Source organism: Aythya fuligula, chromosome 24 (assembly GCF_009819795.1).
Source record: "Aythya fuligula isolate bAytFul2 chromosome 24, bAytFul2.pri, whole genome shotgun sequence".
In the NCBI taxonomy this organism is placed as follows: Eukaryota; Metazoa; Chordata; class Aves; order Anseriformes; family Anatidae; genus Aythya; species Aythya fuligula.
In genome coordinates, this window is record NC_045582.1 from 939,719 (window position 1) to 965,826 (window position 26,108).

At 54.1% G+C, this 26,108-nt stretch overlaps 2 protein-coding genes across 2 annotated transcripts; both read right to left on the reverse strand.

The window, feature by feature from the left end:
* Nucleotides 1–1,214: 1,214 nt before the first annotated feature.
* On the reverse strand, nt 1,215–19,704 carry PIP4K2B (phosphatidylinositol-5-phosphate 4-kinase type 2 beta). Its single transcript, XM_032202650.1, has 10 exons — nt 19,558–19,704; nt 12,552–12,649; nt 11,778–11,874; nt 8,278–8,430; nt 7,609–7,755; nt 7,151–7,189; nt 5,924–6,037; nt 5,287–5,545; nt 4,824–4,927; nt 1,215–4,202 (listed from the first exon to the last, which is right to left on the reverse strand). Exons 1-10 carry the CDS (start codon nt 19,576–19,578, stop codon nt 4,122–4,124), a joined length of 1,113 nt encoding a protein of 370 aa, XP_032058541.1. The 5' UTR covers nt 19,579–19,704; the 3' UTR covers nt 1,215–4,121.
* An 841-nt stretch (nt 19,705–20,545) lies between these two features.
* CWC25 (CWC25 spliceosome associated protein homolog) lies at nt 20,546–26,085 on the reverse strand. Its single transcript, XM_032202712.1, has 10 exons — nt 26,013–26,085; nt 25,522–25,694; nt 25,022–25,258; nt 24,325–24,394; nt 23,851–23,972; nt 23,541–23,610; nt 22,881–23,071; nt 22,232–22,312; nt 21,467–21,628; nt 20,546–21,228 (listed from the first exon to the last, which is right to left on the reverse strand). Exons 1-10 carry the CDS (start codon nt 26,028–26,030, stop codon nt 21,114–21,116), a joined length of 1,239 nt encoding a protein of 412 aa, XP_032058603.1. The 5' UTR covers nt 26,031–26,085; the 3' UTR covers nt 20,546–21,113.
* Between the last annotated feature and the right edge of the window lie 23 nt (nt 26,086–26,108).

The window sequence follows — 26,108 nt, forward strand, 5'->3', positions numbered from 1 at the left end:
TTGACCTGTGTGCAGCTTGAAGGGAGGCTTCCATAAAGACTGCTTAGTAGTCACAGGACTGGGAGGCAGCTGCTGAGACATCCTGTACACCAAACACGGCCTGTGACTACCATACAGCCTCGCTTTGTGCCTTAAACTGGGCTAAGAGGAGAGATCCCATCACAGTTCCCACTGGAAGTAGCTGGGGCAGCGCTCTGGAGGGAAACACAGAGCTTTTCTCCCAGACAACAAAGAAGTAACTCAAGGGCTGTAGTGCTCTTGCTGGCTACGATAAACCAAATTAAAAGCAGGATGCTCAGATGTGGGAGTACAGCCTCACTTACAGGAACCCAGGAGTCACCTACTGCCCCAGAATTTTCCTTGTGAGGGATTTTGTGCTCATGGCTATTACAATTAAAACCTGATCAATCAGAGACTGTCTGTGAGCCGAGAGGGGAGGATTCCCCTGCTCCTGGCCATGAGAAGTGAACTCCCACTGACACTTGGTTCATATCACAGCTGCCAGGCCCTGTCCCTGGCACTGACACGAAGGCTGGGTGCTGCCTGCTACCTCCGAACATGGGGCTCCTGTTAAAGGGTGACCCATCAGTGTTCTCGAGTGGTTTTTATTGCACTAAAAGGGCAGAGCAGCACTCGAACAGTGACTGCACTCTGCCTTCTTCCTCTCCTACTCTTCTTTATGCCCTAGGAGCTATCTCAGCGGGGAAGAGGCAAGCTCTGGATTCAAAGCAGTTTGTAGTTCTTAAATTTGGACATTTTTGGCCCATGTTCAGAAAGAGAGAGGCCCCCAGCACAGGCAGGACGATGGATCGAGCAGCTCCCTTCTGACACACACTCACCCTGCCCTCAGGCACTGGAGTCACTCTGCCCACTAAGGTTTTCTTCCTTTTTGAAACTCCAGCTGACCAAAGAATCGCACTGCAACTTGAGAAATCCTGCACTACGCCTGGGATCAGAGCGATCTGCCTACCTACTGCAACTCTTGCAGCCGAGGGTGGTTGTCAGTCAAACGCACTTCAGTGTAAAGTGTTCCGCAGGGTACATGCTACAGACAGAAATATCTACATTCAGCCAACTAGAACTAAATTCACACCAGAAACAGACAACAAACTAGCACAAGCAGTTGTAAAACCAGAATTGAAAGGGCTGGGTTTTCTTTTTAAATACTTGAGTTAAAAAAGTGACCTAAAACAAGATTAAAAAACAAAACAACAACAACAACAAAAAAAGAAAAGAAAAAGTCCCTTTTAAAAACAAATCAAATATTTGCAGCTTCACCTCTTATTCTGGTAATAAAAATACTGTCTAGAAACAAAAATTAGCATTTTTAACATAATGCTACCTCTCAAAATGTAAACAATATACAAAATGCTTACGTTAAACAAAGTTACATACCTGGGTAATACATCATTAAGTGAGAAAATTGCATTTAATTACTTTAATACACACAGTATGGCAACTTGACAGAAGTGGCAGAATTGGGGAAGTGCTAAAGTGAATGGAGTTCACGGGGCTTTTTTGTATCACTTGGGCCAGAGACATCCAATTTAATTCTAGCAGGAGTTTGTTCAGAGCGGAGTACGAAAATACAGTTAGCTGCTCGTAAGCCCTTGGGATCAGTTCTGTAAAGACTGCTGCAGGAATTAACTGCATCTTAATTTCATTCCTGTTTACGAACTTCAGTGAATGAAATCGTTGCTCCTAGCTACACAAGCTCCATTCTTCTGTCTTTGGGTTGCTTGGTTTTTAGTGTCTCCTCGTAGGATGTCTGCAGTTCACTGATTTCCCCCTCTCTCCTCCCCCCCTTTCTTCTTCCTTTTTAACATGATTTAAGGATAAACAGTTTAAAAAATACAAGCTAGTTTCCCAAAAGGAGAACAGCAAACTTACCAGGCCAAAGTTGCAGATTCAATGCAGATTTTTAAAACTGTCAGGAATAAAAAGCGATTGGTATTTAATTTCCAATTGATAGTAAATGTAAGTGCTTATTTTTTAAGAGAAGAGCAACCGATATAATGCCCACAAAACTAAGCTGACAATACCCTCTAAGTCCTCCCTTTTCAAGGTGTCCTCATACCTGCACTTGTTTTGTGGCTTTGGCAGCCGGGCACCTTAAGACACGAGGCTCTCCGGCCTCTCGGACAACGGTGCCTTAGCCCCCCACGTTACCCCAAACAGGGACCGGACTACAGAGGCAGAAGAAATTTGTCCCACATCAAAGGGAATGACCCACGAATGAGTAAAGATTCGTATCCCATTACGACCCCCGATATTCACGTGTGACTTCCCAGACACCCTATTTACAGTGCGCTCTCACGGGCTCACTCTTTAGCCCCTTTTTTGTCCCCTTGGAAGCTGAGACCTGCGGCATTCGCAGCGCGAGCGGGGGTCTGGACACAAACACCCAGGCCCACATCCAGAATCCAGACCAGAGCTAGCGTTAGTCTAGGGAAATTACCAGGATGGGATGAGCACCAGTTATCTCTCAAAAGGACCAAGTTCCACACAGCAAACTGTAGCACGCGTTACAGCACAGGACAGACATTCAGAAGAGCTTATTCCCGAAACAAAGGCATATGTGAAAACAGTTCCAAGGCAGATAAGCAACATGTTTCAACGGCAAGAGTTTGGTTCAAAACACTAAATCCTGCTCAGAAAGAAAAAGGAGATTAAAAAAAAGAACCAAAAGATCTGTAACTGTTGTGCAGCGGAGCTAACGAAACCCAAAGCAAGTCTGACAAGCTTGGCTGTGAAAAATATTACAAGCGTTCTGGAGACAAAACAGGACGTTATTCACGCAGATCAGTCCCAGTCTGGGGGGGGAGGAAAGGATGGGGGGAGAATCTGGCGCAAGTGTTCGAATATTTCCACTCCTTGACTGTCGCTCTAGAGAGGGGCATGGAGCAAAGAGTAAAAGCCATTCCAGCTCAAGTCCTGAGTCCTCTTGAGCAGCGGGACTCGCTCCAGCCCCAGCTCCCAGCACTCCCCACGGGTGGCGAGTCCAATTCCTTCGTGTGCAAGTCACATTGCCATCTCAAAAACAAACCAACCAGGCAAAGAACCTCTGTCAGGAAACAAATTCAAGTACCTGTTGCAGATCGGGTGAGTAAGGAAGACTGAACATTAGCTAGATTAACACTGGCAGAACCGCAATGTGAAGCTATAATCTAAGAGACATGGCAATTCCTGACTGAGGTGCAAGAGGGAAATGTTCCAGATAGTCAAATACTATCCCAAACCTACGGGCACAAAACACATTTTGCTTCTTCTTTCACAAACTCTTCATAGCTGGCCAATTTAAAGCACGATGGCTCTGAGCACATTATCGTCTGAGGTTGTGCAACGTCTCTACTACTCCTCACATTGTCATTTGAAGTTCTAGGAGTTACACCTTTTTAAGCGATCATCTTTGGTAGATGTTCATTTCCCTCATCTTTCTTGTAAATCAAGTGCAGTTACAAAAAAAAAAAAAAAAAAAGGTTTTGTTACTTAAATTAACCAAAAAATATAAAGTGTCCCAGTCTGAATTTACCTAAAGTTCAGCGACTCCTCCTTATCAGAGTAATATTTTCCGTCCTCGAAATGGTGAGCTATTTTCCTTCCAATTCCTACCAAGAGGGAAATAAAAGGGCTCGTATGTCTTTCTGTTAAAGACAGTCCAATAATAATAATAATTAAAAAAAAAAAAGTAGTAGTTTGTGGAATCAGGCACTGCTTCACTCTCACTGGATGTGATCTAGAGCGACCCTTTTGTACAGTGCCACATGTCATATCCCTACGGGAGTCTCTTGATCAGAGAGGAGAAAACGTCATTAGAAAGAGCAGTGCAGAAACAATGCACTTTTCTTGTTTTAAAAAGCCCTCGAATCTACGTCTGGGCACTTCTGTAACAAAAACCCACTTTTCCACCTGGGTCAAGTGGACTGTTGGAGGGTGCACCTAGAATTAGTTTTCTCGTAAGTCACACAGTGCCACGCACTCAGTCTTGCTCACACACGCACAAACACACACACACACACACCCCACAAGCTGCTACAGTGTCTGTTTTAGTGTCACAGGCTGCGTTCTCTGGTTGGAAGTAGCCCCTCTTCTCTTCATTTTTCGCTGAAGGCTGAAGATGACTATGTCAGGATATTGGACATAAATTCGTTGAAGCGTTTCGAGTACTGCTCGGGGTTCACGGTGGAGATCTCTGCCCCAGCCTGCAAGGCAGAGAGGAGACAAGTCAGAACACCCTCCTCGGGAGGCAAACCCAAAGGGTGGGGGGACAGAGGACAGCAGGGAGTGATCACAACAAGGCCTGGCTGTGCTGGGAGAGACCCACAACAGAGCCTGCAAGTTCTAGGATAAAACAGGTCTAGAGAGATCCCCAAGCTGATTTTAGCTTCTTCTGCATCTTCTGCAGATCACCGAGTCAAAGCATTGCAGTTGTTCTTTTATGGTTTAAAAGAGGAAAAGCATGAAAAACTCCACGTCCCACTAATCTGGGGTTTTTGAGCCCTTTTGGGAAGTTCGAAGTTGATGCCAGGGAAGAGGCCTGGCCCCTAACACAGTGTGAGGCAGACTAGAGGCATGATAATTATTTGTTCTGCTCCAGGAAGGAGCAGGGAACCTCGAGTCTTGCTGTCCACCAACCAGAGGGAAAATCTTGCAAGACAGGCTGAGGAGACAGTGAAGGAACAGCAGTTCTTGGGCAAGGGATCACCAGAGGATCCCCATACTGGTAGAAAATCGGTGTCAAAAGGCATCACACACACACAGAGGCACGCAGGCAAAGCAGAAGCCCCAGAGCCCATCCTCCCTGCATGCAGCAGGCTGCTTACCCCATGTTTCACCGTTTTGGCAGCGTGTGCAGCTTTCTTCTTCGCATCGTATGGCGTAAGAATGTCTATAATGGCCATGAAGTACACTTCCTTCTTGGGGGCACCTAGCGAGGCAAGAGAGTTGCTAGCACACCCTGAGCTGTGAGCGAAGCCCGGCTGCACCCCCCTCCTCAAGAAATACAGGGCAGGTCTGTGTCAGTGCAACCAGCAGAGAAAGCAAGGCAGCTGGAGGCTGGGGAAGGGCAGAGAACGACTGGAAAGGGCACAGCAGAGACCCCCACACTCCCTGAACACTTAACTGCTCTCCAAGCATCACTTCCAACCTTTCAAACTCAACACTCCCACACTCGGCAGGGTCCCTGTCCCTCTGTGACAGCCCTCTGCTCCATTTAGCTCAGGCAGGCCAGAGGACACCTCCCCTGCCCTCCAGACCCTCTTGGGGGCAATGTTCCACAGTACTCACTTTCGTGACTTTTCATGGCATAGACGTCCACAGAAGGATCGAACTCTCCAGGCCCAAAGAAGCGAGGGTAGTTGAGGAGATTGCCAGGGCTGTCGGGGGGCGTGCCGTAGGAGGAAATGGGGTTGCCTCCAAGGCCGTCGTTCTCGCACTCCTCATCCTCTGCCCGATCCTCCACTTCCATCTCTTCCTGCTCTGCTCGGTCAACATCGTGGATCCCGACCAGCAGGCTGTAGTCCATAATCTTCAGCTGAGCTAAAAACTGGGAGAAAGAGGCGAGTGGGGAAAAGAAAAAGGAAAGAGTATCCATGTGGGATCAGAAATCCTCAGTCCAGCCCCTCCCAATATCTCCCTAAGAAAGTGCAGTAGTGAAAGCTAAACCCTTTTATTAGACTATTTATTATTTACTATTTATTTTTAGACTATTTATTTTTTACTAATTAGTAGATTAGACTCTACTCCACAGAATCTACCCAGGCACTCGGATGCCCTCTGCCACCAGCACAATCCTGACTGATTTGTGTGGCTGGTGCAGGAGCGACCTGCTGCTCAGCCCCTGCTGCACTGCTTGGGCCAGAGGCCCCAGAATCCAGGTATGGGAGGCACACTGGGAGTAAAAGCTGTCCCCAGGAAACTCTACCTCCACATCCCGCTTCAGCTTTTCCAGGAAGTTCTTTTTACTCTCCTCCCCAACGTGCAGCTTCTGTCCCTCATTCAAGAAGTCGTTGTCCTTGAACGTTGGCAGATCCTTGGCCTGCAACAAAAAAACAAAAATCCCACATCAAATTCTCCACGCCCCAGAGGAAGGCAGGTACACTGCTCCGTCAGCCATGCGCTGATAGTGCTCAGAGACCGAGTGTGGGGTGGCACCAGAACATCTCCTGCCTGTTTGTAAGGCCTCATCCTGTCCACTAAGCATGAAAAACGCAAGAGGCAGAGCACAGCACATCCATGTGCTCCCTGTACCTCAGGGGAGGTGAAGGGAGACAGAGAGCAATTCGGCTCTAAAGACTGCCAGGAAGACGTGCTGCAGGCTGACAGCTGGGCTCTAGCCAGAGACGATCCAACCAGCTCCCAGAATAGACAAGATATGCATTTTGTTATTTTCTGACTGGCGGAAGAAAAAAATGCTTCTTTCCCTGAAGACTTGCGGAAAAAATTAAAACCACTGTGTTTTGAGGAATTTGTTTGCAACAGGCCCCGAGGAGTTCTCAAGGATATAGAACATACAACCCCTTGTGCAACTGGGAATTCAGTTATTTTCTTCTTAGAATGATATATGAGCGTGCGGTGGCTTTATATAGATCCAACACGAATAGTCTGAGACAAACTGCACGAGCAGAAAAAGCCAGAGACTAAACAGCCAGTGAGCCAGGGATACTTGGGCACTGTGCAGCCGTGCCTTGATGCCAGGGCTGTTGGTGTAAGAGGAACTTCCTTTGCTTATGACAGTGACTAATTCTGGGGCAAGCTGAAATGGGATTCCTCTATGGTCTCCAGCCTGCAAAGGCCATGTGCATGTGCAAATAAAACAGAAAAGTAGCACCAGGACTTCCCACGGCAGTGTCAGAGCCCAAGTTTTCAGGGGCAGGATTCTTGGCTGCAGGTTCCCCTTAACGGCACCAGGAGCCAATTTTACAAACATGGTGAGATACGCCAAGAATCGGAGAAGAGCTGGGCTGGTTTGTACCATCTCTGCCCAAGCAGTTCCTGGGCACAGCCTGGAAGGTGGCACACACACAGGGTATCGCTCGGGGCCCGTTTAACTGTCCCTGCTCAGCACCCCTTGGGAAGAGGGAAGTCAGTGGGATCCCACCTGCTTCCAAAGACCAGGAGGAAGGGAAGGCTGCTCGGGGACAGTCCGTACCTTCTCCTTATCGCTCGCTTCCCTGGATACTGTTGAGCCCTAGCAAAAGAATAAAGAGGTTGTTGTTGCACAGTGTTTATATTCCTGAGGAATTTATTGACACCATTTAAGTCCTTTGTGCAGGTTAAAAAAAAAAAAAAAAAAACACAACAAAACAAAACAAAACACACAAAAAAAACAAACCACCTAACAAACAAAAAACCATGTTCCCCCCCCCCAATATTTTAAAACCAGTATCAAATCCCTTTTCGTGCCTGAGACAGACTTGCAGGCCTCCCTGGTGTAGCACAGGCTGCTTGGAATAGGAGAACTGAATGTCATTTGAGTCTTAAGTGAAGCCCTAGCCAGAGACCCCAAAACCTGGGTCTCTGGACCTTCCCAAGCAGGTGTTACGAAGACCAACTCTCGCCCTCCCAGAAAAGGAGCCCTCCCTTCCGTGACTGCCCCCAGACGCTCACCTTCAGGTCGTATTTCCGATGCACAGTCAGCCTGTGGCTGAACACGTTCCTGGTAACCACCATGTAGGTTTCCACTCCATCCACGGTGAGCCGGTACATGCCAAGGAACTGGGGCAGGAGGGTGTTCCCGTGGCACTCCACGATGAACTGGGGAAGGGGAGAGAAGGACAGCACTGTCAGACAGAGCTCACCCCTGACAGGACACAGCAGGGCAGGTCTGCTGTTGGCACCAGCCAATATCACTTCTTGGGGCTATGCAAACATATCTGAAAGTAAGGAGCAAAGGACTGGCAGCTAACACAGGCCAGGGCAGAACATTTCCAGTGGTGCCACTTGCCTCTCTTCCCTGCTGCAAGCAGCTGCCTCCTCCCCAGCCCCTTTGGAAAGGCTCATTCAAAGCACTGAGTTCGGAGCATGCTTACAGGGCTCAGGTAACTTCATCATTCACTGACTTAGGGGACAGGGTGAGCTGTGAAGGACTCAGAGCTGTGAAGCAGCAGGCTGGCAAGCCCTAGTTGGCTCCCAGGTGTGACGGAACAACGCTGCTTTCCTCTGCAAAAGCTGTTTGCAAGCTCCGCCAGGTCGCTCACTGCGTGTCTGAGCTCCGGTTCTCCAGCACATCCCGAGCCGTTCGCCACCTTCCCTCCCAGGGTTCCAGCCTCCCCCTACCTGATGGTACTTCTTTAAGATGTTGTGCATCTCCGCCACGTCCTCGCTTGACACCGCCTTAATGACAAACCTCCTGTCGTAGGTGGTGAGGAAGCGGGCCCCGCAGCGGCCCTGGCTGTCGCTGTTCACCGGGGCGCTTCGCGTCACCGAGTTCTGAGGGAAACAGAAGAGAAACGTGAGGAGGAGGAGAGGCAGGAGCTGCCATCCCCCTGGAGAAGAAAGAAGAGAAGTCTCAGAAGGCAGGTGAGGCACGGGTGACCAGGACCAGCTCCACAGCCTGGCTCTGGAAGAAAAGCCAGCCCAGGGATGTGATGCTTCGTAGCTGTGGCCGTGTCCCAGCCCAGCTCCCGAGCACACGTACAAACGAGCTGTGACTTAATCAGAAAGCATCTTCAAGCTCAGAACTGCTGAGGTTAAAGCCTACTTGACTTATTGAGAAGTCCAAATGTGGAGTTTAGAGCTTTCACCTAGGCCTTCGGTTTGGTAACGTGTCCTACTCCAGCACCTGACATGTACTTCTGAAGATTATTATTATTCTTATTCTTTAACTAATTGGTTTTTAAGAAGGCAGTATCAAAAGAGGTTGGACTCAATGATCTAGAGCTCTCTTCCAACCTATAAATTCTGTGATCCCGTGAAAACTTCTTAGGATTTCCTCCTGGGAAACAAAGAGCTGTCAGGATATTTCCAGGGTTTAAGTAAAAAGGGAACAAAACGAACGAGAGCGGCCTGCCTTCCTTCCCACCCCAAAGCAACACCCAAGCTGGCAAAAGTCTCAGGAACTCTTCACAGGTCATTCAGAAACCAGAAGCCAGTTATTCCTACAATCGGATGAAAAGGATTGTGAGTATAAATAGCCTGGCTGTTCCTCCAACAACCAGCAGCATCTGTCTTCATCTCCCTGTCTCCACCCTTAGCAACGAAGCACTGCAGCTTCTTTTTGTACGTGCAGCACAATTGGAAAATCCCAAGCAGACCGCAGAGCAGCTGCCTGCTTCCTTCCCTGAGCCACAGCACGGCTCTGTTCTCATCCACCCCGATCCCTCTGCCCCGGTGGGAGGACTTTCTGCGAGCCCCATCCTTCTGTTCAACCACAACTCTCCCAGACTGACCTGAGCAGGTCGCCAGGCTCCTCTGCCACTGCTCAAAAACCGCTTTCCAGTCACCTGTGTGTGCTCAGAAGCCATTTTGTCAACCCCCAGTACAAGGCTCAAACTGGTATTTCCTCACCACTGGTGCAGCTGGGGACAGCTGTGCTCCCAGACACAGCAGCACTGACTCCTGAGCTGCGGTTGTTAGCTCGAGGTGATGTCTTTCAGGGTCTCAGGGCTGTCAGAGCAGCCCGGGATGTATTTTTTTAGCTACCCATTACACCGTTCTCGCCTCCTTTCAGCTGTCTGAGGAGCAGACAGCAGAGGGAGCCTGCTCTTCTGCAGACAGGCAGGCGAGCAGAGCCTGCTGCGACCCAGGGATTTACCGTGTCACGCTGCAAGCGAGCCGAGAGGTTTCCTTTCAGAACGAGGCATTTAAAGCCTTTAAAACTTTAATGAAGCAGGGGAAAAACTCTGCTCCTGCCAATGGCTCTAGAAGCTGTCAGGAAAATAAAGGCAAACAAAAAACCCTCACTTCTTGCTGACATTTGCAAACGAGTCCGTGCTACACAGTTTAATCACTCCTCACCTCAAAACCACAGAGCGTTTCTGCTGGAGGAGATGGGAAGCAGAAACTGTGACCACATATGGACATTACCAAACTCCCAGCCCTTAGGTTTACTTCATTCCCTTCCTGTCATTTCCACCTCCTCCAGAGCTGGAGCGTTATATTTAGCATCCTGGCTCAATTCCCACTGCATTTTACCCACCTGAATTTAGCTCGATAAATGTTTTCTGCTTTCTGTTCTAACCAGACACTTTTAAACAGCCGAACGGCTCTGCCCGAGGTGGAAGAAGCAATCCTTCGGAGCAACAAGTGAGGTGTAAAGGACAGACCAGGTCACGGGAACCAAGAGGGCTGGGGGTGCTCCTACAGCACTTCCTACGGTTTTGACCACTTCTTAAACACAAAGAAAAAAAAAAAACGTCCAAAATATACTACAGGAGACAGACGGGGAGAAAGAATAATTAGCAGAAATCACTTCACTGCATGCAAGGAGTGCATTAAGGGGCACGGAGGAAGGCAGCACAAAGCAGTGCCCCAGCCCAGGGGCAGGGTGCTGCTGCCCAGAGAACGGGCACAGCAGGACGAGGGGCAAAGGAGAAGGAATAATCCTCCAGGGAGCTGGGCTGGCACCCAGAGTGGGGCAGCAGCCAGCTTTTACTGCTCCTCCTGGGGATGGCCGGCCCCTTGTGAAAGAAAAACAAAGCAAACCATCAGTTCTGCACCAAAAAGGCGTCTTGCTGAGCAAACACCCTCAATACGCCCAGCTCCAGCACGATGGGGCAGGGAGCAGAGGAGGAGGACGGTCCCCAGCAGCCAGCAGAGGCGACTGAGACACAGAAAAAGAAGCAAAAAGCCCCTGGCTCCGATGCCAGTGTCCTCAGAGGTTGTCCCTTCTCACGGAGGGACCCAAGAGCTCTCCCCTGGGTCTGGGGACAGGGCAGAAGAAGGGGTGCAGGTGCTACGCATCTGCTCCTGGTGCCACGAGACCAGAAACCAGGTGGGGTACCCCCAGTTCCTCACTAAGCTAAGCAAACCCAGCTCTTCGTTCCATCAAGCTCAGAAGAGGAGCTGCTCAGGCAACAACCTAGACATGGGGAGACCTCTGAGAGTCGTGGGGAAGGCGCACACACACGCACAAGTGGCCGTACCACCAGGGAGAAGCAGCTCAGTGAGATTCACAGGAAATAAAGGACAGAAAGAGCACGAAGCTTGCAGCCCTCACCCCCGCCAACGTGCTGCTCTGGGCTGGCAGGTTGCTGAGCATTTTGGTTGAAGCCCTTGGCCACTCAGTGCTGGCGCCATGCCCGCCTGTATCAAGGGCAGCGGAGTGCCAAAGATAAGGGGTTTAATTACCCAGCACTCGGCCGGCTAAAGGCCACGCAGAGATCAAAGCCACCCTCTTCTGCCCCGCTGGCTTTCCCCTCATCTAAGTGGCCTCTGAGCAGCGGGTTCTGCACAGCCTCCTGTGCGTGAGGCTGTGCACCCAAGGGTGGCCCTGCTGGCAGAGCTGCAGCATCTTTCACTTTTCACCTGGATAAACCCAATTCAGCACTTAAAGCAGCACCCAAACCTACAGAAACACGACAGGCTCACGTTCCCTGCAGATCTGGCTTGTTGTTATCCCCCAGCCCCTGCCCACACCATGGGCTATCCGGAGCAGGGATCATCTTTTCGTCCTGTGATTGCTCCGCTGCTGGGGGACAACGGTAAAACCATTCAAACCGTGCTTATAAACCCAAAAAACTGACCACAAATAATGTCAGTACTGTGTTTTCTCCCCCAGCTTTGTTATTCTGTCCCAGAGAACGGATTCAGGAGGGCAGGGAGAGGAGAGAAGGTACCTGGTAGTCTTGATCGTCAATCCCAAATCTTTCCCGGAGGTTTCGGAACACCAGCGGGCAGTACTCCTTAAATTTAAAGCGACTTGGCAAGTTCTCCCTAGGGCAAAGCAGAACAGAGATCCTTGTGAAACGATCAGCTGGTGAAACCAGGCCCCCTTCGCCTCCCGCTACATCACCCACCCCGGATATCCAAGCCCCCTCCTGCCCACGAGGGCCCCGTTCTGCCGATGTTTGCCCCTTTTTGGATGCCTACAGAAGTCATCTGGTGCAGGACTGCTGGCAGGAGCCTTGACTCCTGCCAGGTTTGACAGAATAATTTCTCTTTCCTCCTCCTTCGTCGCTTTGCTCCGTTCGGTAGCGCAGCTGCCCCCTGCCACACGCTGCTGCTGTTTGAGATGAAAAGCTGGAGGAAATCGGGGGGAGGCTCTGATTTCAGGCCGGATCAGATCACCGGGGCACCAAAATAAAGGTCAGCGTGAGCCAAACCTCGCCCAGAACACGGAGAGGTTGACTCAGCTCCAGCCTGGCACGCTCCAGAGCACTCCAACGAGCCCAGCACCGTCCCTACCCCTCGCTGCCCAGCACAGCACAGCAAAGCAACCCCCAGGGCTGGGGGACATCCCCCTCCCACGTCCCCGTGTCCTGCTACGTGCTCCTGGCAGGGCCAGATCCTCTTGGCATTAGAGTAGGGAACAAGCCCAACGGCCTCCACCCCACCAGGTGCCCCTACACAAAGGGTTTTAGTTACAAATAAGCTGTGGAGCTCAGGCTTACTTGTTAAATAGGTGATTGTCCACCTTGATCTTACTGTAGGCTTTGAAGTCGTCGGGCATCAGCATGACAGGGACAGGAACATTGCTGAGTTCATTGATCTGAAAGAGAAAGGAAAAGCAGACTCAAAACCCAAATTCCACCGCCCTGCAGCTACCAACCATGGGTTCACGGGACGCCAGCTACCCCAGGAGCTGGTTTTGAAGGGATGTAACCCATCGGGCTGCTCAGACACCTCTCATTGAATCGATCACAGGGAGAGTGCTCCCCAGCCACCCTCAGCCCTTTCCTCTGATCGTTTAGGATCCAGCTTAGAACCGAGCCCAACCTACAGACCAAGGAACAGCAGATTTCATGTCTTAAATACCTCCCCTTTGCCTTTATTTGGGAAGCGTTGCATCAGCCCACTTCTGGACTGGTTCTCGGTGCTACAAGCCACGGACGGGCAGCTCCTCCACCACGAGCAGCCGGCACACGGAGCGGGCAGCGCCGCGCAGCTCCCTGCGGGTGCTGTTTCCATGTTTGCTGTCTCTGGTTGCTCTTTATCCCACCTTCTCCGGAGGGATGAGTCACTCCACTCGATTGTTTTTGCTCCTCAGCCATGTGTGGCAGCCACAGGGACAGAGGGGAGCAGAAGAAGGAACGCTCAGCTAAGATCCTATGGACAGGCTCATGCCGCAGCGCCCCGCGGCCACCACTGCTGGTGGTGCTGGGCTGCCCTGCCCCAGGCAGTGCCCTAACGAGGAGCCAGAGCTCGAGAGCAGGCAGTGCTGGAGAGCTGCAGGCAGCTCTGGCAGCTGCCAGCTCCAGGTTTTGCTCCCAGCACCCAAAGCCCAGCAGAACGGGTGACCCCCAGCACGCCTGGCACCTTCCTGCTGCGTGGGGACAGGGTGCAGGCTGCCAGCCTGGGGACACGGAGCCCGGTGCTGGGGCTCCCTGTGTGCACAAACAGCCCGGAGATGCTGCCACGTCTCCTCCGAGGAGCTGGAGGCAAAAAGAAGCAGGAAGAAACCATCCTGCAGCGGGATCCGCGGCACAGCTCGGCTCCGCGAGGGGCACGGAGGCGCACGAGGCCGCCCCGGCGAGGTGGGCACTTTTCACATCCTCTCCCCGTCGCTCCCGATGGAAAAACCAGACCAGATTTAACAAACGTCAGACTGGAAAGACACAGACACGCGCCGCAAAGAGGAACGGTGCCTATTTTCAGAGGCTGCCATCCCACACAGCACAGCAGCGGAAAGGAAAGCGGCCGCCGCTCCGCCAAGAGCCCCGCCGGTGCTCCCTGAAGCCCTGCCCGGTATTTCCTTCACAGCAGCACCCAGGAGCATTAAGCACTCCCATGAAGTGCTTCGGGACGTGTGGGGAATGCATAAATCACGTCACACGCCTCCCTGGGCTGTGATCACAGCAGAGCAGGAGGCCAAAACCTCCCCGGCTTCAGCCACGGGCTTCATCCTGCACCGAGCGAGCCCTTGGGCGAGAGGGAAAGGAGAGGAGAGGGAAAAGGAGAGGGAAAAGGAGAGGGAAAAACACCAGTGGGAGGCTCTCAAACCCCGGGGTCCACGTCTCAGCCCCGGCGAGCCCCCTGCTGTCACCTTCCCGCTGGCAGAAAGGGGAAGAGAAAATTGCTAACCCTGTGCCGAGCCAGAGGTGCTGCCTCCAGCCCTAATTACGGCTGTCTAACGGGAGGGGAAGCCCGGCAGCACCACGCCTGCTCTCAGCCCCCTTCCCAGCGGTGCCGAGGCACCAAGACGCTGTTTGCAGCCCTGCTCCAGCGCAGAGGAAGGGTGCTGATGGCTGGGAGGGAGCAGCAGTTGGGAGATTTTCTCCTCCCTGCCAGGAATTCAGAGAGGAGCGTGAGCAAGACGAGATGTCAAGACGTCTGCGGGTGTCCTCGTTTCTGCCCAAAGCAGAAACCCCAAAGCAAACCTCTCCCAGCTTCCAGCTGCGTGCAGCAGAGCTTTCTGGATGCTTTGGGATCCTGGCTCTGGAGGACAGGGAGAAGGAAGGGATTTGTGCCACGGATTGCTGCCTCACGGAGCTCCCCAAGGAGCTGAGGTGGCCGCCCGCGGTCCCAGCGCTCACGGCAGGTCCTCCACCACCATCAGATGGCTCCTGGTTCCTGCCACCAGCCTGAGATGAAGCACGGTTTGGGGCTGATTGACTGATTTATTCGGTAAGAGGGACGTGCCCTGCATGTTCCCACAACTCCAGCACTTGATCCTTTTCTCAGGACCCCGAGGGAAGAGGAAGGAGAAGCCCCCACCCCGTGCCGTGGGTAGGGGAGACCCCAGCCCTGCCTTCTCGCGGGGCAATCCCACGGGTGGCAGGGCCTTTCCCCGCAGCAGCACCACCCAAAAACACCAAACCTGGCCCCAAAGCAAGCAGAGAAGAGCAGCGGCCGGCGCTGCCCCGTAGGGCTCCTCTCCTGCGCTTATCGTGGTGGAATCTGAGCAGCCTCGGGGAGCGCCGTGACGAGCGCCTGGCACACGTCTGCTCTCTCGCCTTCTCCCCAGGCAGCGGCGTGCAGCAGATTATATTTAGCAGAACGTGGCCCCGGGCATTTATGCCACGGGAGGCAAGGTCACAGCAAGGTGCCCAGCACCCAGGTGCCCGGCAGTCCCTCAGCCTGACCCCGCTGTCCCCCCCCGGGTGGATCCCGTCCGTACCAAGCGTGCCCGGAGCTCGGGAGCTCTCCACGGGGCTGGCCTCGAGGTGGGCAGAGGGATCTCGGGCAGGGCTGTGCCTGGGGCATCTCCACAACCCCCTCCTGCAAAGGATTTAGAGGTCCCCAAGCTGTAAAAACTTCAGAGGCGCTGCTGTGGAGCACGAGCTCCTGGTGCCAGCACGGTGCTGGCTTTCTCCAAGCCATCCAGCCCTTCAGACCGAACCTGTCTTTGAATCCTCTTGCACACGAGCCTGTTTTTGCAGGGTTTCCTCACGCCAGGAGCTTCCCATTTCCCCGCTGGGCAGAAAGATCCCCGACGGGGATCAGCCCTGGGCTGACAGCACCACCGAGAAGAGCATCTTGCTGCTGCCACCTGCACCAAGCAGCAGCTCCCACGAAATTGGTCCTGCCCCAGGTCACAGCACGCAGGGCTCAAACCCGACGGCCTCGCAGAAAACTGGGCACACACCGGGCTGGGAGGGTCCCAGGGGATTTAAAACCGAGCCTCAATTCAGACAAACCGCCTGGCATCCTCACCAGGCATTGCTGGAGGGATGCTTCACAACTCCCGGCTGGTTTCTCACCTCCTTCCGAGACCAAAGGACAGCCCCGTGCCCGGAGATGTCCCAGCAGGGGACAAGGCAGCGGGTGACAAGGTGTCAGGACAGCAGCAGGCGAGGGAGGCAAGAGGAGAGCCTCCCCCTTCTCCCCTGAGCCCCAATTCTCCCTCCTCGCCCCTCTGCCTGGCAGCAGGATCCTGGTTTATCCACGGCTGATCACTTCTCCCTGCCGCCGAAGCCAATTCCTTTGTCAATAAATCACGTTTCCATACTCCGTGCCGCTCAGGGACAGCTGTCAGAACGGACGGGCCAGGCACAATTTGGTTTCAAAACCTGACTGGAGCCTGAAAGTGGCAATTACCATTAGCAAATGGATGGGAAAACGCAGTTTGTTTACTAACAGGATCCAGATGATGGAGCGTGAGAGCCTCCTCTCCGGGATTCTTTACGACAGGAACTCGTGCAGGAAAATACCAACGCTTTGTTCCTCTCAGCCTTTCAGCCCGGCACCTCCAGGTAGCTCCTGCTCCACCTCACAGCACCCCAAGGAAGCAGCTGGGACACGTGCAGCAAAAAATCACCTCGACCAGCACGGAGACGAACCCAAACCTGCAGCAAAACTTTGCAGCTCTCAGCAGGGAACAACCAGGCAAGGGCTGGAGGGAGCAAACCCACCGTTTTTCCATGAATTAGAGCATGATTAATCAGCAGCCGGCCCAACAAACCCCCGTGCAACGCTGTGATGATTCTTGGAGTCGATAATTTCTACCAGCGCCCTGGGGACGCCGGCGTGCCTTGAGAGAGAGGGAAGCTCCCGGTGATCGCGGAGCCTCCTCTTTGGGATCAAAGCACTCAGAAGCCTGCTGGCGAGCAGTCCCACACCCTGACGGGCTGCAGCACGGGCAGAGCAGGCAATATTGTACCCCCGGGGGGGCAAACAGGGCTGAGGAGCACAAAGGTTCAGCCTCCTACCCGCATCCTGCAGCGGTGCTGGCTCCTGAGCCCCGCGCTGCTCGCTGAGCTGCCCCCCAGCAGCTCTCCCCTCGTTTCCCCCAAGGGAAGCAGCTCCTGGAGTCCCTGCTTTAAGAGATCACCCCCTTTTCAACAGAAACGGGATTTTTTTAACACCTGCCAGCATCCCCAGACCCTCAGGGATCTGTGAGGAGCGGCGTCGCGCCCCACCGAGGCTCTCCCCTCGCTGCCGGGGGGCTCTCGAGGAGGCACCAGGAGCAGGGAGCCGCGGAGCCGCGTCGCCTCCCCCAGTGCCATGACAACAGCAGGCACGAGCAGAGCTTCCACGGAGCCATCTCCACGTTTGCTGGATCGCTCAGTGCCAGCTAGCAGCTGACAGAGGCAGAAATCGAGGGCGAACCTCCAGGATGCAGCTCCCTCCTCTTATCCGCAAGATCCCACGCGGGGTCCTCTCCCCTCCGTGGTTTTCTGGCTCGAAATCTGGCTGCTGGGCTGACACCACCCACGTTTGGCCCCGTTTACGCCAGCCTCGGCCCCACCCCGGCTCCGATTGCTCCCAGTTTTGGCTGGGGACCACCGGGACGGCCCGGACCCAGCTGAGGATCTGAACAGAACCTCCTCCAAGCGGTATTCCAGAACCAGCTCCTGCTCTCCAGGCGCTAACATCGCAGCTCCAGATGCTCTCCAGCCCCTCTCCAGCCCCGTGGCTGCTCCCGGTGCTCCCCAGCCCTCTCCTCCTGCCCTCGCAGCAGCTGCCGGTCCGCCTGCTCAAACACCAGGCAGGGCCGAGCCGCTGCCAGGCTCCGTTAATGGACCCAAGAGAATTTCCTCACTCAGCAGAGACGGAGGATTGCATAAAACGCTCGCTTTGTTTGTTTGTTTGATTCGTCCACGGGAAAGTTCATCCCAGTGCCACGTTTCTGACAGCGCGTTGTGCCGCAGGGACCCCGGGGCAGGTCCCACAGCCCCGGGATCCACCCTGCCCTGAAAAATTGGGGTGCAGAATCCCCTGTAAGATACCTAACGACGTTCAAAGCCTCTCCTGAAGATCCTCACGGGCTGCCCAGACCCATCTGCTGGGGCAGCACCAGCAATTCTGCTCCCTGGATAAGCGGGACACCAACACCTCGCCCTGCTCTGCGCAGTTTTGGGTGTGTTGAGCAACCACAAACGCTCCGGCACGGCCACGCCAGCTCCCGGCCCTTCCAGGCACCCCAAGGCTCGCCCCAACGCAAGCCAAGAGCAGAGGCAGCGAGCTGGAGGAATAAAATAGGAAAGAATCTGCTGGGAAACGCTGGGTGCCTGCCCGAGGGTGAGGAGGTCACAGCTGAAGTTTGCTGAACCCTTCCCCAGCCCCTCGGGGTACGGTCCTCGTTTCTGGCAGCGGTTCCTTCATAAACTCATCCGATGCAGCTCGTTGCTTCAGCGTTCCCCCACAGCCATCAGCTTGCCTCCTTCCCCGTGCCCGAGTGTTTTCACGGCCAAGTGCTCCAAAAGTTACAGCGCCCTGACCCCGAGCCTAAAAATGATGCCAGAGCTCCCAGCACCGGGCAGCTAAAAGGGGACATCTCGCTGCCACCGAGCAGCAAGCGGCCCTAGGAGCCCACAAACGGAACCGGGAGGAATCTCCCCGATTCCCCCGTTTCTTCACGGCTCCTAACAGCATCGCTGATCAAAGCCAGCGAGCAGCAAGCACTGGGAAGATCCTTTGAGGAAGACAATGCGGCGCTGAGCTGCACTTGGGAGCTTTCATTCCGTTGTCACGCGAGCTGGGAACGTAATTCTGTGTTTCCAGAGCGTTATTTGCTTCTGCAAAGAATAAACCCCGACCCTTTTCGCTCTCTAGGAATCCCCCATTAATGCAACAGGGAAACGGGCACCTGAACCCGAGGGTGCATCCACCGAAGGGATGAGGATCCTGAACCCTTTGGGCACCTGCAGCACCTCCCGGAGCAGCAGCCACTGCTTGCATCCCTGCTGCCCTTCCCGTGCCAGGTCTGTGCCAGCCCTTACAGAGAGGGGAGGCTTCCAGAGGAGCCCATGAGGACGGGCTGCTCTTAGGGACGAGCAGCGGAGGTGGCCCCGGAGGCGTTTCCCCGGGAGCTGCTCCCGGTACCGACCCCCGGGGGAAACCGAGGCCGGGCCCCGGGAGCACAGGGCCGGGGTCCTGGCAGCTGAGAGCCCTAAAGCAGACGGAGGCGGGTGGCAAACGGTGCCCGAGGGATTTAGGATGGAGCTGGGAGGTGTCAGGGCTCCCGCACAGCCAACGAGGGGACGCAGGGGAGCCCCCCCCAAAAAAAAGGCAGGGCCCTGAGCGAGCAGGAGGGGGGCTGAGGAGGGGGTGAGGAGCTGGGGGGGGGCTGAGGGAGGGCTCGGGGGGGGCTGAGGGAATCGGGGAGGGGACGGGGTCGGGGGGACAGGGGGATGGGGGGGGACAGGAGGGGTCGAGGGGGGCTGAGGGGGGTCCCAAGGGGACCGGGGGGGTTCCACGGAGCCCCCCTCATGGGGTGGGCGCCCAGGGGCCGGGATGGGGGGGGTATGAGGGGGTGTGGGGGGGTGTGGGGGGGTGTGAGCCCCTCGGTGAGGGCCTGGGGAGGGGGGGGGGGACCGGGGGGGGCTTGGGGGGAACTAGGGGGGTCCGGGGGGGGGCTCGGGGGAACCGGGGGGGTCCAGAGGGGAACCAGGGGGGGCTTGGGGGGAACTGGGGGGGTCCGGGGGGGAACCGGGGGAGGCTCAGGGTAACCAAGGGGGCTCGGGGGAACCGGGGGTGAACCGGGGGGGGCACCGTGGGGTCCCGGGGGTCGCTCACCGTGTGGTTGGCCCCCCACATGAGGACGCTGAGCAGCGGCTCGGAGGCCCGGAACAGCTTCACCTTCTGGCACACGAAGTGCTTCTTCTTCGTCTTGGTTTTGCTGGCGCTCAACGCCGAGCTCAGCCCCCCCCCCACCCCCCCACCCCCCCCCCCTCCCCCTCCCCCCCCCCCCCCCGCCGCCGCCGAGCCCCCCGCGCAGTTCGAGGCCATGGCGGAGCCCCCGAGCCCCCGGCCGCGCCCCCCCCTCCCCTACCGCATGGTCCCGCCCGGCGCGGCGCCTCCCCCCCCCCCCCCCACACCCCCAATGGTACCGCCCAGCCCCTGTCAAGCCCCGGCGCCGGCCTGGCCCCTCGGTTCCTTCCCTCCCCCCCCCCCACCTCGCTGAGGTGGTTCCGTCCCCGCCTCCCTGTCTCTTTTTCAGCTCCCCACCCCCCCCCCGCCTGCCCCCGCAGTGGTTCGTTCCGCCGCGCCCGGCCGAGCCCCGGCGGCGCCGCGCTGAGGGGGCGCCAAGATGGCGGAGGGAGGGGGCGGGGCTGGGAGGGACCATATGGCGGAGCGGAGGGGGGGGGGATAAATAACGGGGGTGCTGAACGGGCGGCGAAACGGAGCCGGTCACCGGTTAGCCCCGGTGCGAGCGGAGCGGAGCGAAACGAAACGGGGTTGGGTTGCGGCGGGCGGCTCAGCGAGGAGCGGCCGCTGGGAAAAGAACGGGCAGATAAAATCCGCCCCCCCCTCCCTCCCCGCCCCGAGGTGGTCTCGCCCTGCTTGCGGGACGTCCCCACCCGGGCCACGCCCCCTCGCGGGGATGGACCAATGAGCTGCGAGGCGGCTGGAATTATGAATGGGCCGCTGCTGACGTCACGGGCCGCTACTAGAAGGAGCCCCCGGTGCGGCTCCACGGCCCCGGCGCCCCCCCAGCGGCACGGGAAGGGGCAGGGGCGGCACGAACGGCTCGGAAAGGACGGCTCCGGGACGGACGGCTCGGTAGGAACGGCTCTATTGCAAGCACAGCCCTCTGCCACCGCGCACCGACCCCGCACCCGTATCCTGTGTGGTCACAGCTCCGCTCCTCGCCCTCCCCTCCGGAGCTGCCCCCACCGGGAACGACCCCCCCCCGGGCCGGGGCTGTGCCACGCACCGGGCCCGCAGGGGGTCGGGGCGGGCCGTGAGGGCTGCCAGAAGCACGGCTTCGCTCAGCCAAAGGAGCCCGCAGGAGCCTGGCGCAGCAGCTACCGCCCCGCAGAGCCCGGCGCTAAGGACATACAAAAAACGGAACCACGCGAGGTGGAGAGAACAGGGAGAGCTCGGGCACTAGGCTAGGGAACGCCAGGGCGCGCGGCTCCTCCAGCTACGGCATGTTGGCGAGGGTGAGGGCATCACCCAGGGAGGCGCAGCGCCAGAAGTCCGGAGCACCCCGCAGCACAGAAATCCAGCACCTCTTTGGGAGGTGGAAAATGGTCCTGGAGAGAGCAGTGAGCCTGGGCTGGAGGCCTCTCACCTTTGGGGATACGTGTCCGCTTAGCTCCTGCACAGGAGCAGGGGGAGAACAAGTTTCATCTCTGCATAAAGTTTTTTTCCAAGGCGGCGGGAGTTCTCTGAAGGGAGTGGATGTTGCGCTTTACTCGGTCCTCTAGAGTGGAAGTAGACGCGCTCTCTAGTTTTAAGCGACTGCAGAAAGAATAATGAATCAAAAAATTAGACAGGTTACCACAGAAGTTTACAATATTTTTGAGATTAATTAACAGAATTTGGAAGAACTAGATGTCCCTAGTTTTACTGCTTAAAAAAATACAGACAGATCTACACCATAATCTGAGCATCTCAAATGCTGGTTCCACCACCCACTCCTGAGAAGATGTGGCCTGTATTTCCCCGGAATGAAAACGCAGATAATAAAGACACTCACTGCAAGAACTTTCCATCCCGGGAGTCCAGCTTCTCCAGCTCTCGTTCCAGCTCCTCCTCCTTTCGGTGTTTCCTGAGGTTGTTTGCTCTCTCTTCTTCCCGCCACTTGGCATTTTCCATCATTTCCTGGCGTTTACGCTCCAGTTCCTCCGGAGAGATCTTTCTAGATGTGTAGAAAACACCACTACTGTAAATAAAACTCTGCTAGGCCACAACCCTCTCTTCCTTTTACATTCTTTACGAGTTATGCCCCTCAAAATTGGGGGTGTTTAACATGGCTTTTCCTTTGGTACCCAATCAGCAAAGCTTGCAATTTCAAGTCTAAACGTTCTGCTCTGCCATGCCCCCAGGAAAGGCTGTTTTCCTCTTCCTTTCAGCCTTCTCATTTTTAATTGACTGGTAAGGTGATGCTGTCAAGGTCACCCTTTCCTGATGACAGTAAACCAGAATGCTTCTAATTAACAGCCCGTAGGACAAAGCCTTTCTTCGCATTACTGCCTTGCAAAGTGATGCGAGACATATGGCGAGCCAGCAGCCCCGTGAATCGGTTTGGGAAGCTGTCCAAGGAGTTAACGAACAACCAAGCTCCAGAGCACTGAGCTGAGCACTGAGCTGAGCACTTCGTCACTCTCTGTCTGACTTTCCCGACATCTGATACAATCTATTTTAGACAACAGAGCAAATTTGATTCACAAATTACACCCAATTGTTTCACAGTCTTTGGGGCAACTTCCCCCAAAAAGCACAGGGACAACGTTTTGCTTACCTCGTGTACCCTGGAACGTGCTGTCGTCGGTAGCTCTTTTTAGGGGAAGGGCTTCTGGCTCTTCCTTTCTCCTCTCGATTGCTGTTTGTAACACAAAATTACCTCTTTTTAGGACAGATGAACAAAACATACGTTATTACACCTCTAAATGTTACCTGGATTTTTTGTACACATTCTGAAACTAAAATCTCTCCCGGAACTACAGGACCGTTACCTGGCTGCTTTGTAAGCAAATGTTAATGGAAACTAATCATGTACTGAGTCATATTTTTAATCTGATTTAATTATTTCATTAGCAAGCAATGAGCACTTGGTATCTGATTTTATCAGCGTTTAGTAGGGGTAATTCAGCAATTACAAGTACCTTCTAAAGGAAATTAGGGGCCCAAATTAAGTACAGTCATAAGCAATGCCTAATGTGTGCACCCAGGAGGAGGCTGTCGCAAACGAGCAGCACGTTGCAGACAACAGGGCCCCTCCAGCTGCTAACCTGTGTGTTTCTGCACTCGTACAGCTGTGCAGCTCCTGCCTTTACACCCAGAACTTACCACGGTGGCAGGAGGAGACTGAGTAACAGAGCTTTTGATTCCTGAGAACCGCCCCCACCAGCAGCCCCTAGTTTATGTTTCCCCGTGTCAGCCCCACTCACTGTTTGCTGTGCCTGGACGGAGACCTCGATCCCCTGCACCCCAACTGTTCCGTGCTCTTCTTGCTCCCACGTCTCTGTGGCGAGCGGGACTGGCTCCTGGACCTGGAGCGATCCCGGTGCTTGTGGGGGGCCCTCTCCTGGCTGGCAGCTGGGGAACTCCGAGACTTGTGGCTCAGATCAGAGTCCCTTACCTGGAATGCAAAAGTGACCTTCAGGACAGATGTCCCCTGAGAGCATCACAGCAAGGCTACAGAGGAGACCTCAGGTTAGACTAAGGGCAGAAACCACAAAAACCATTTTTGTTTGTGTTTATTTATCTCATTTCCTAGGTTCTTATTAAAGGCTTCACCTTTAAGACAGTTTAACTTACGGTGTATCATACTGAAATTGTTCTGACAATTAAGCACAGCATTTACACAGACGTGTGACCCTGGTAAGAGAAACTAAATAAATCCTAACCTGAGTTCAGAGAGAATAAATGTCCTACCAGCATCTGAACAGCTTCGGTTTCAAGGCTTGGATGGCTCCAAATTGAACTTTCTTAAATCATAATCCCCTTCTACTTAGTGGAGCAGCCTCTTGCAACAAGCTGCCTCAACTCTTGCTCTTCCCTAACCCAGGAATTTGCTGCTGAAAGCTGTGTGAAACACGGGTCCTTACCTGTAAGCCATATCCTGGGACTTTGGTAGGAGCAGGTTTCCAGGAGGAACTGTTCATCTTCTTCTGAGACCTAACGAGAAAACAGAGCAGTAGTTTTGATGCAGATGAGCTCAATAACATAATATTTTTTACATTAAAATGTCACAAAAATAACTTAATGCATAAACAATGAAGTAACAATAGAGAAATGGTTAGGCAAATTAAGAGCATTAATCAGAAAGATAAGGCTTGCAGAGGATTAGAAAGACAAGAAAAACAGCCAACTGAAACAGGACATGAGGTATTTTTATTACAACACCTCAAAACATACCTAGCTTTGCTTCGCTCATCATCACTGCTGGCACTTTCACTGCTAGAACTGCGATGTCGATGTTTCTTGTGCTTCTTCTTCTTCTCTTTCTTCTTCTTTTTTTTATCCAAGCTGTTTTGCAGCTATAAAGCAAAACACTATCTCATTAGCAATAATTACTGTCCCTACACTCGTGCAGTAAGCAACACAAGGCAAGGGCAAAGTAAGTAAATCACTAGCTAAAAAAGCACAGCTTAGGAGCAGGAAGAGAAAAATACCACTGAATCCAAAAGGACGAGAAATTAATTGTTGCTGACAGACTGATAAGGAACCTTGTCCTATTATACGGGGAACAGACAAAGCTGAATTTATTCTGTTTTCCTATGAAAGTCAGGAAATGGAACTCAGCTCCTTCTCCTAAATATTAACTTGACCTATGAACCTGTCCTCGGTTCAGTGCTTTGAGTCTGTGAAGGAGTACGGAGATAAACCTACCAGTTCTTTGATTTTCTTCATTTTCACAGGATTATTCAGAACTTCTCTCTTCTTTTCCTCCTCTCTCTTTCTAAAGCAGAATAAAAGAAAATTAAACTAGTATTTGCAAGCAACTCAAAGTATATTTTAAGATCCCAAGCACAACCTCTAAAAACATATAAAGCAGAAAAACAGGCAAATTTGGTACGTTCAGCAAAACAGGCCCAACTAAGATGAAGTCTGTCCTTTTCTTTTCCACGAGAGGACAACTAGAAGGGTAAACAAAAATCGTTCTGTTACCATCCACTGGGCTACAATGCTGTTAAATGGCTGAACTCTCAGAGCAAACCAGATCAATTCACACACACATAGGAGGGTAACATAAGTTTGCAGAGATGAATCAAGGAAGAATGACAATCTTTGTTGAATTCAAGTTAGAAAAACTACTGAAAAGCAGCAAACTGACTCGAACACGTTATTTGACTTGTTGCTGTGTCTAGAACACACAACCAAAAGCCTGCTAGTCAAGTAAGTGGCTGGTGAACTCTCTGCAGCCAGGACTGGCACCTGCAACCTAAAGCTCACAAACAAACAGATAAAACTTTGAGGAACAAACTTAGCAGCATTCTTTAAGTAAAGAACTAAGATAGTTCTTATCAAGTTACTGTCACGAACGTTTTGTCTGATCTACTGCTGCTTTCACCCCCATGTTTGGTACCTGATCATGAAGAGCGGATCCTCACGGATTTTGTTTGCCATGTCTAGAACAGAATTGGCACCAGACTTGGCAAAAATGGAGCCTGGGAGAAGCCCGGTCTCGTTGGAACAGCCCGCATCCTTGTCTTCTGTCTTCTCAAAGACGTATTTGTCCACGGGACGACCCATCAGGTACTCCTCTCTGTTGACCATGCCCCCAGGACCCTGGTACATCCACTCCAGCTTCTCTTCTCTTTTCCTGTTGCAAACAAGAGCGTCTTATTCTCTATTACAGAGCTCTAACGGTAAAACTTTTCCCTTCTAAAGGTAAAACTAAAAGGTAAAACTTAAAGCACTAGCTTAAGAAGGCGAACAGAAGACTTTCTGCATCGCACACGTTAAAAACAGTGCAGAAAATACGTCCCTCAGGGGCACCAGCAGGGCATGGAGCACGCCACCAGGCAGCACCGGTCCCCAGCAGGCTGTGGGTGCCGTGCAGTGGGCTCCGCGGCCCCTCCTCACCTGACAGTGCCCATGTCCTCGGCGTAGCGCTGCATCTCCTCGCGGGCCCGCTCCTCCTGCAGCTCCCGCTGCAGCTCCTCGATCTTTTTCCGCTCGGCCTCATGCTTCTGCTCGGCCTTCCACACCTTCTCCACATTGCGCAGGGTCTGCGGGTGCCAGCTCTTCTTCAGGTTCTGCAGGGGGCGACAACCACAGCAGGGCCTTGACTTAGCACCCCGATAAGGGGCCGGGGAACAGCCTCGGGATCCCCCTGAGCGGGACCGGGCCCTAAACCCGCACCCCGAGGCCCTGTCCCGATCCCTCGGGGCCCGAGGCCCACACCACGAAGCCCAGGGCCGGTACCGGAGGCCCGGGACCTGCTCCAGGAGCCCACGGGCCCGGGTCCCACACCCCTAGGGCCCTTCCCAGCCCCCCCGAGGCCCTGTCAGGATCCCTCGAGGCCCGGTACCGGTACCCGAGGCCTCCCCCGCCCCGGCCGGACCCCCCCTCACCAGGTCGCCCCCCCCCATGGCGCCGCTCGCTCCGCGCTCCCCTCCCCGTTGGGCTCCGGCCGCCTCTCGTCACCGGGGCGTGGCGCCGGTTGACGA

What these genes read in the sequence shown, in the direction of transcription:
- PIP4K2B (XM_032202650.1), bottom strand. Translation starts at nt 19,578, where the DNA reads ATGTGGGGGGCCAACCACACG. An exon ending in TTGACGATCAAGACTACCAG is followed by an intron (nt 8,431 to 11,777) that starts GTACCTTCTCTC and finishes TGTTTCCCTCAG; the next exon opens with AACTCGGTGACGCGAAGCGC. An exon ending in TCTTAAAGAAGTACCATCAG is followed by an intron (nt 7,756 to 8,277) that starts GTAGGGGGAGGC and finishes CCCCTTCCCCAG; the next exon opens with TTCATCGTGGAGTGCCACGG.
- CWC25 (XM_032202712.1), bottom strand. An exon ending in TGAAGAAAATCAAAGAACTG is followed by an intron (nt 23,973 to 24,324) that starts GTAGGTTTATCT and finishes TTTGCTTTATAG; the next exon opens with CTGCAAAACAGCTTGGATAA. An exon ending in GATGAGCGAAGCAAAGCTAG is followed by an intron (nt 23,611 to 23,850) that starts GTATGTTTTGAG and finishes TTTTCTCGTTAG; the next exon opens with GTCTCAGAAGAAGATGAACA.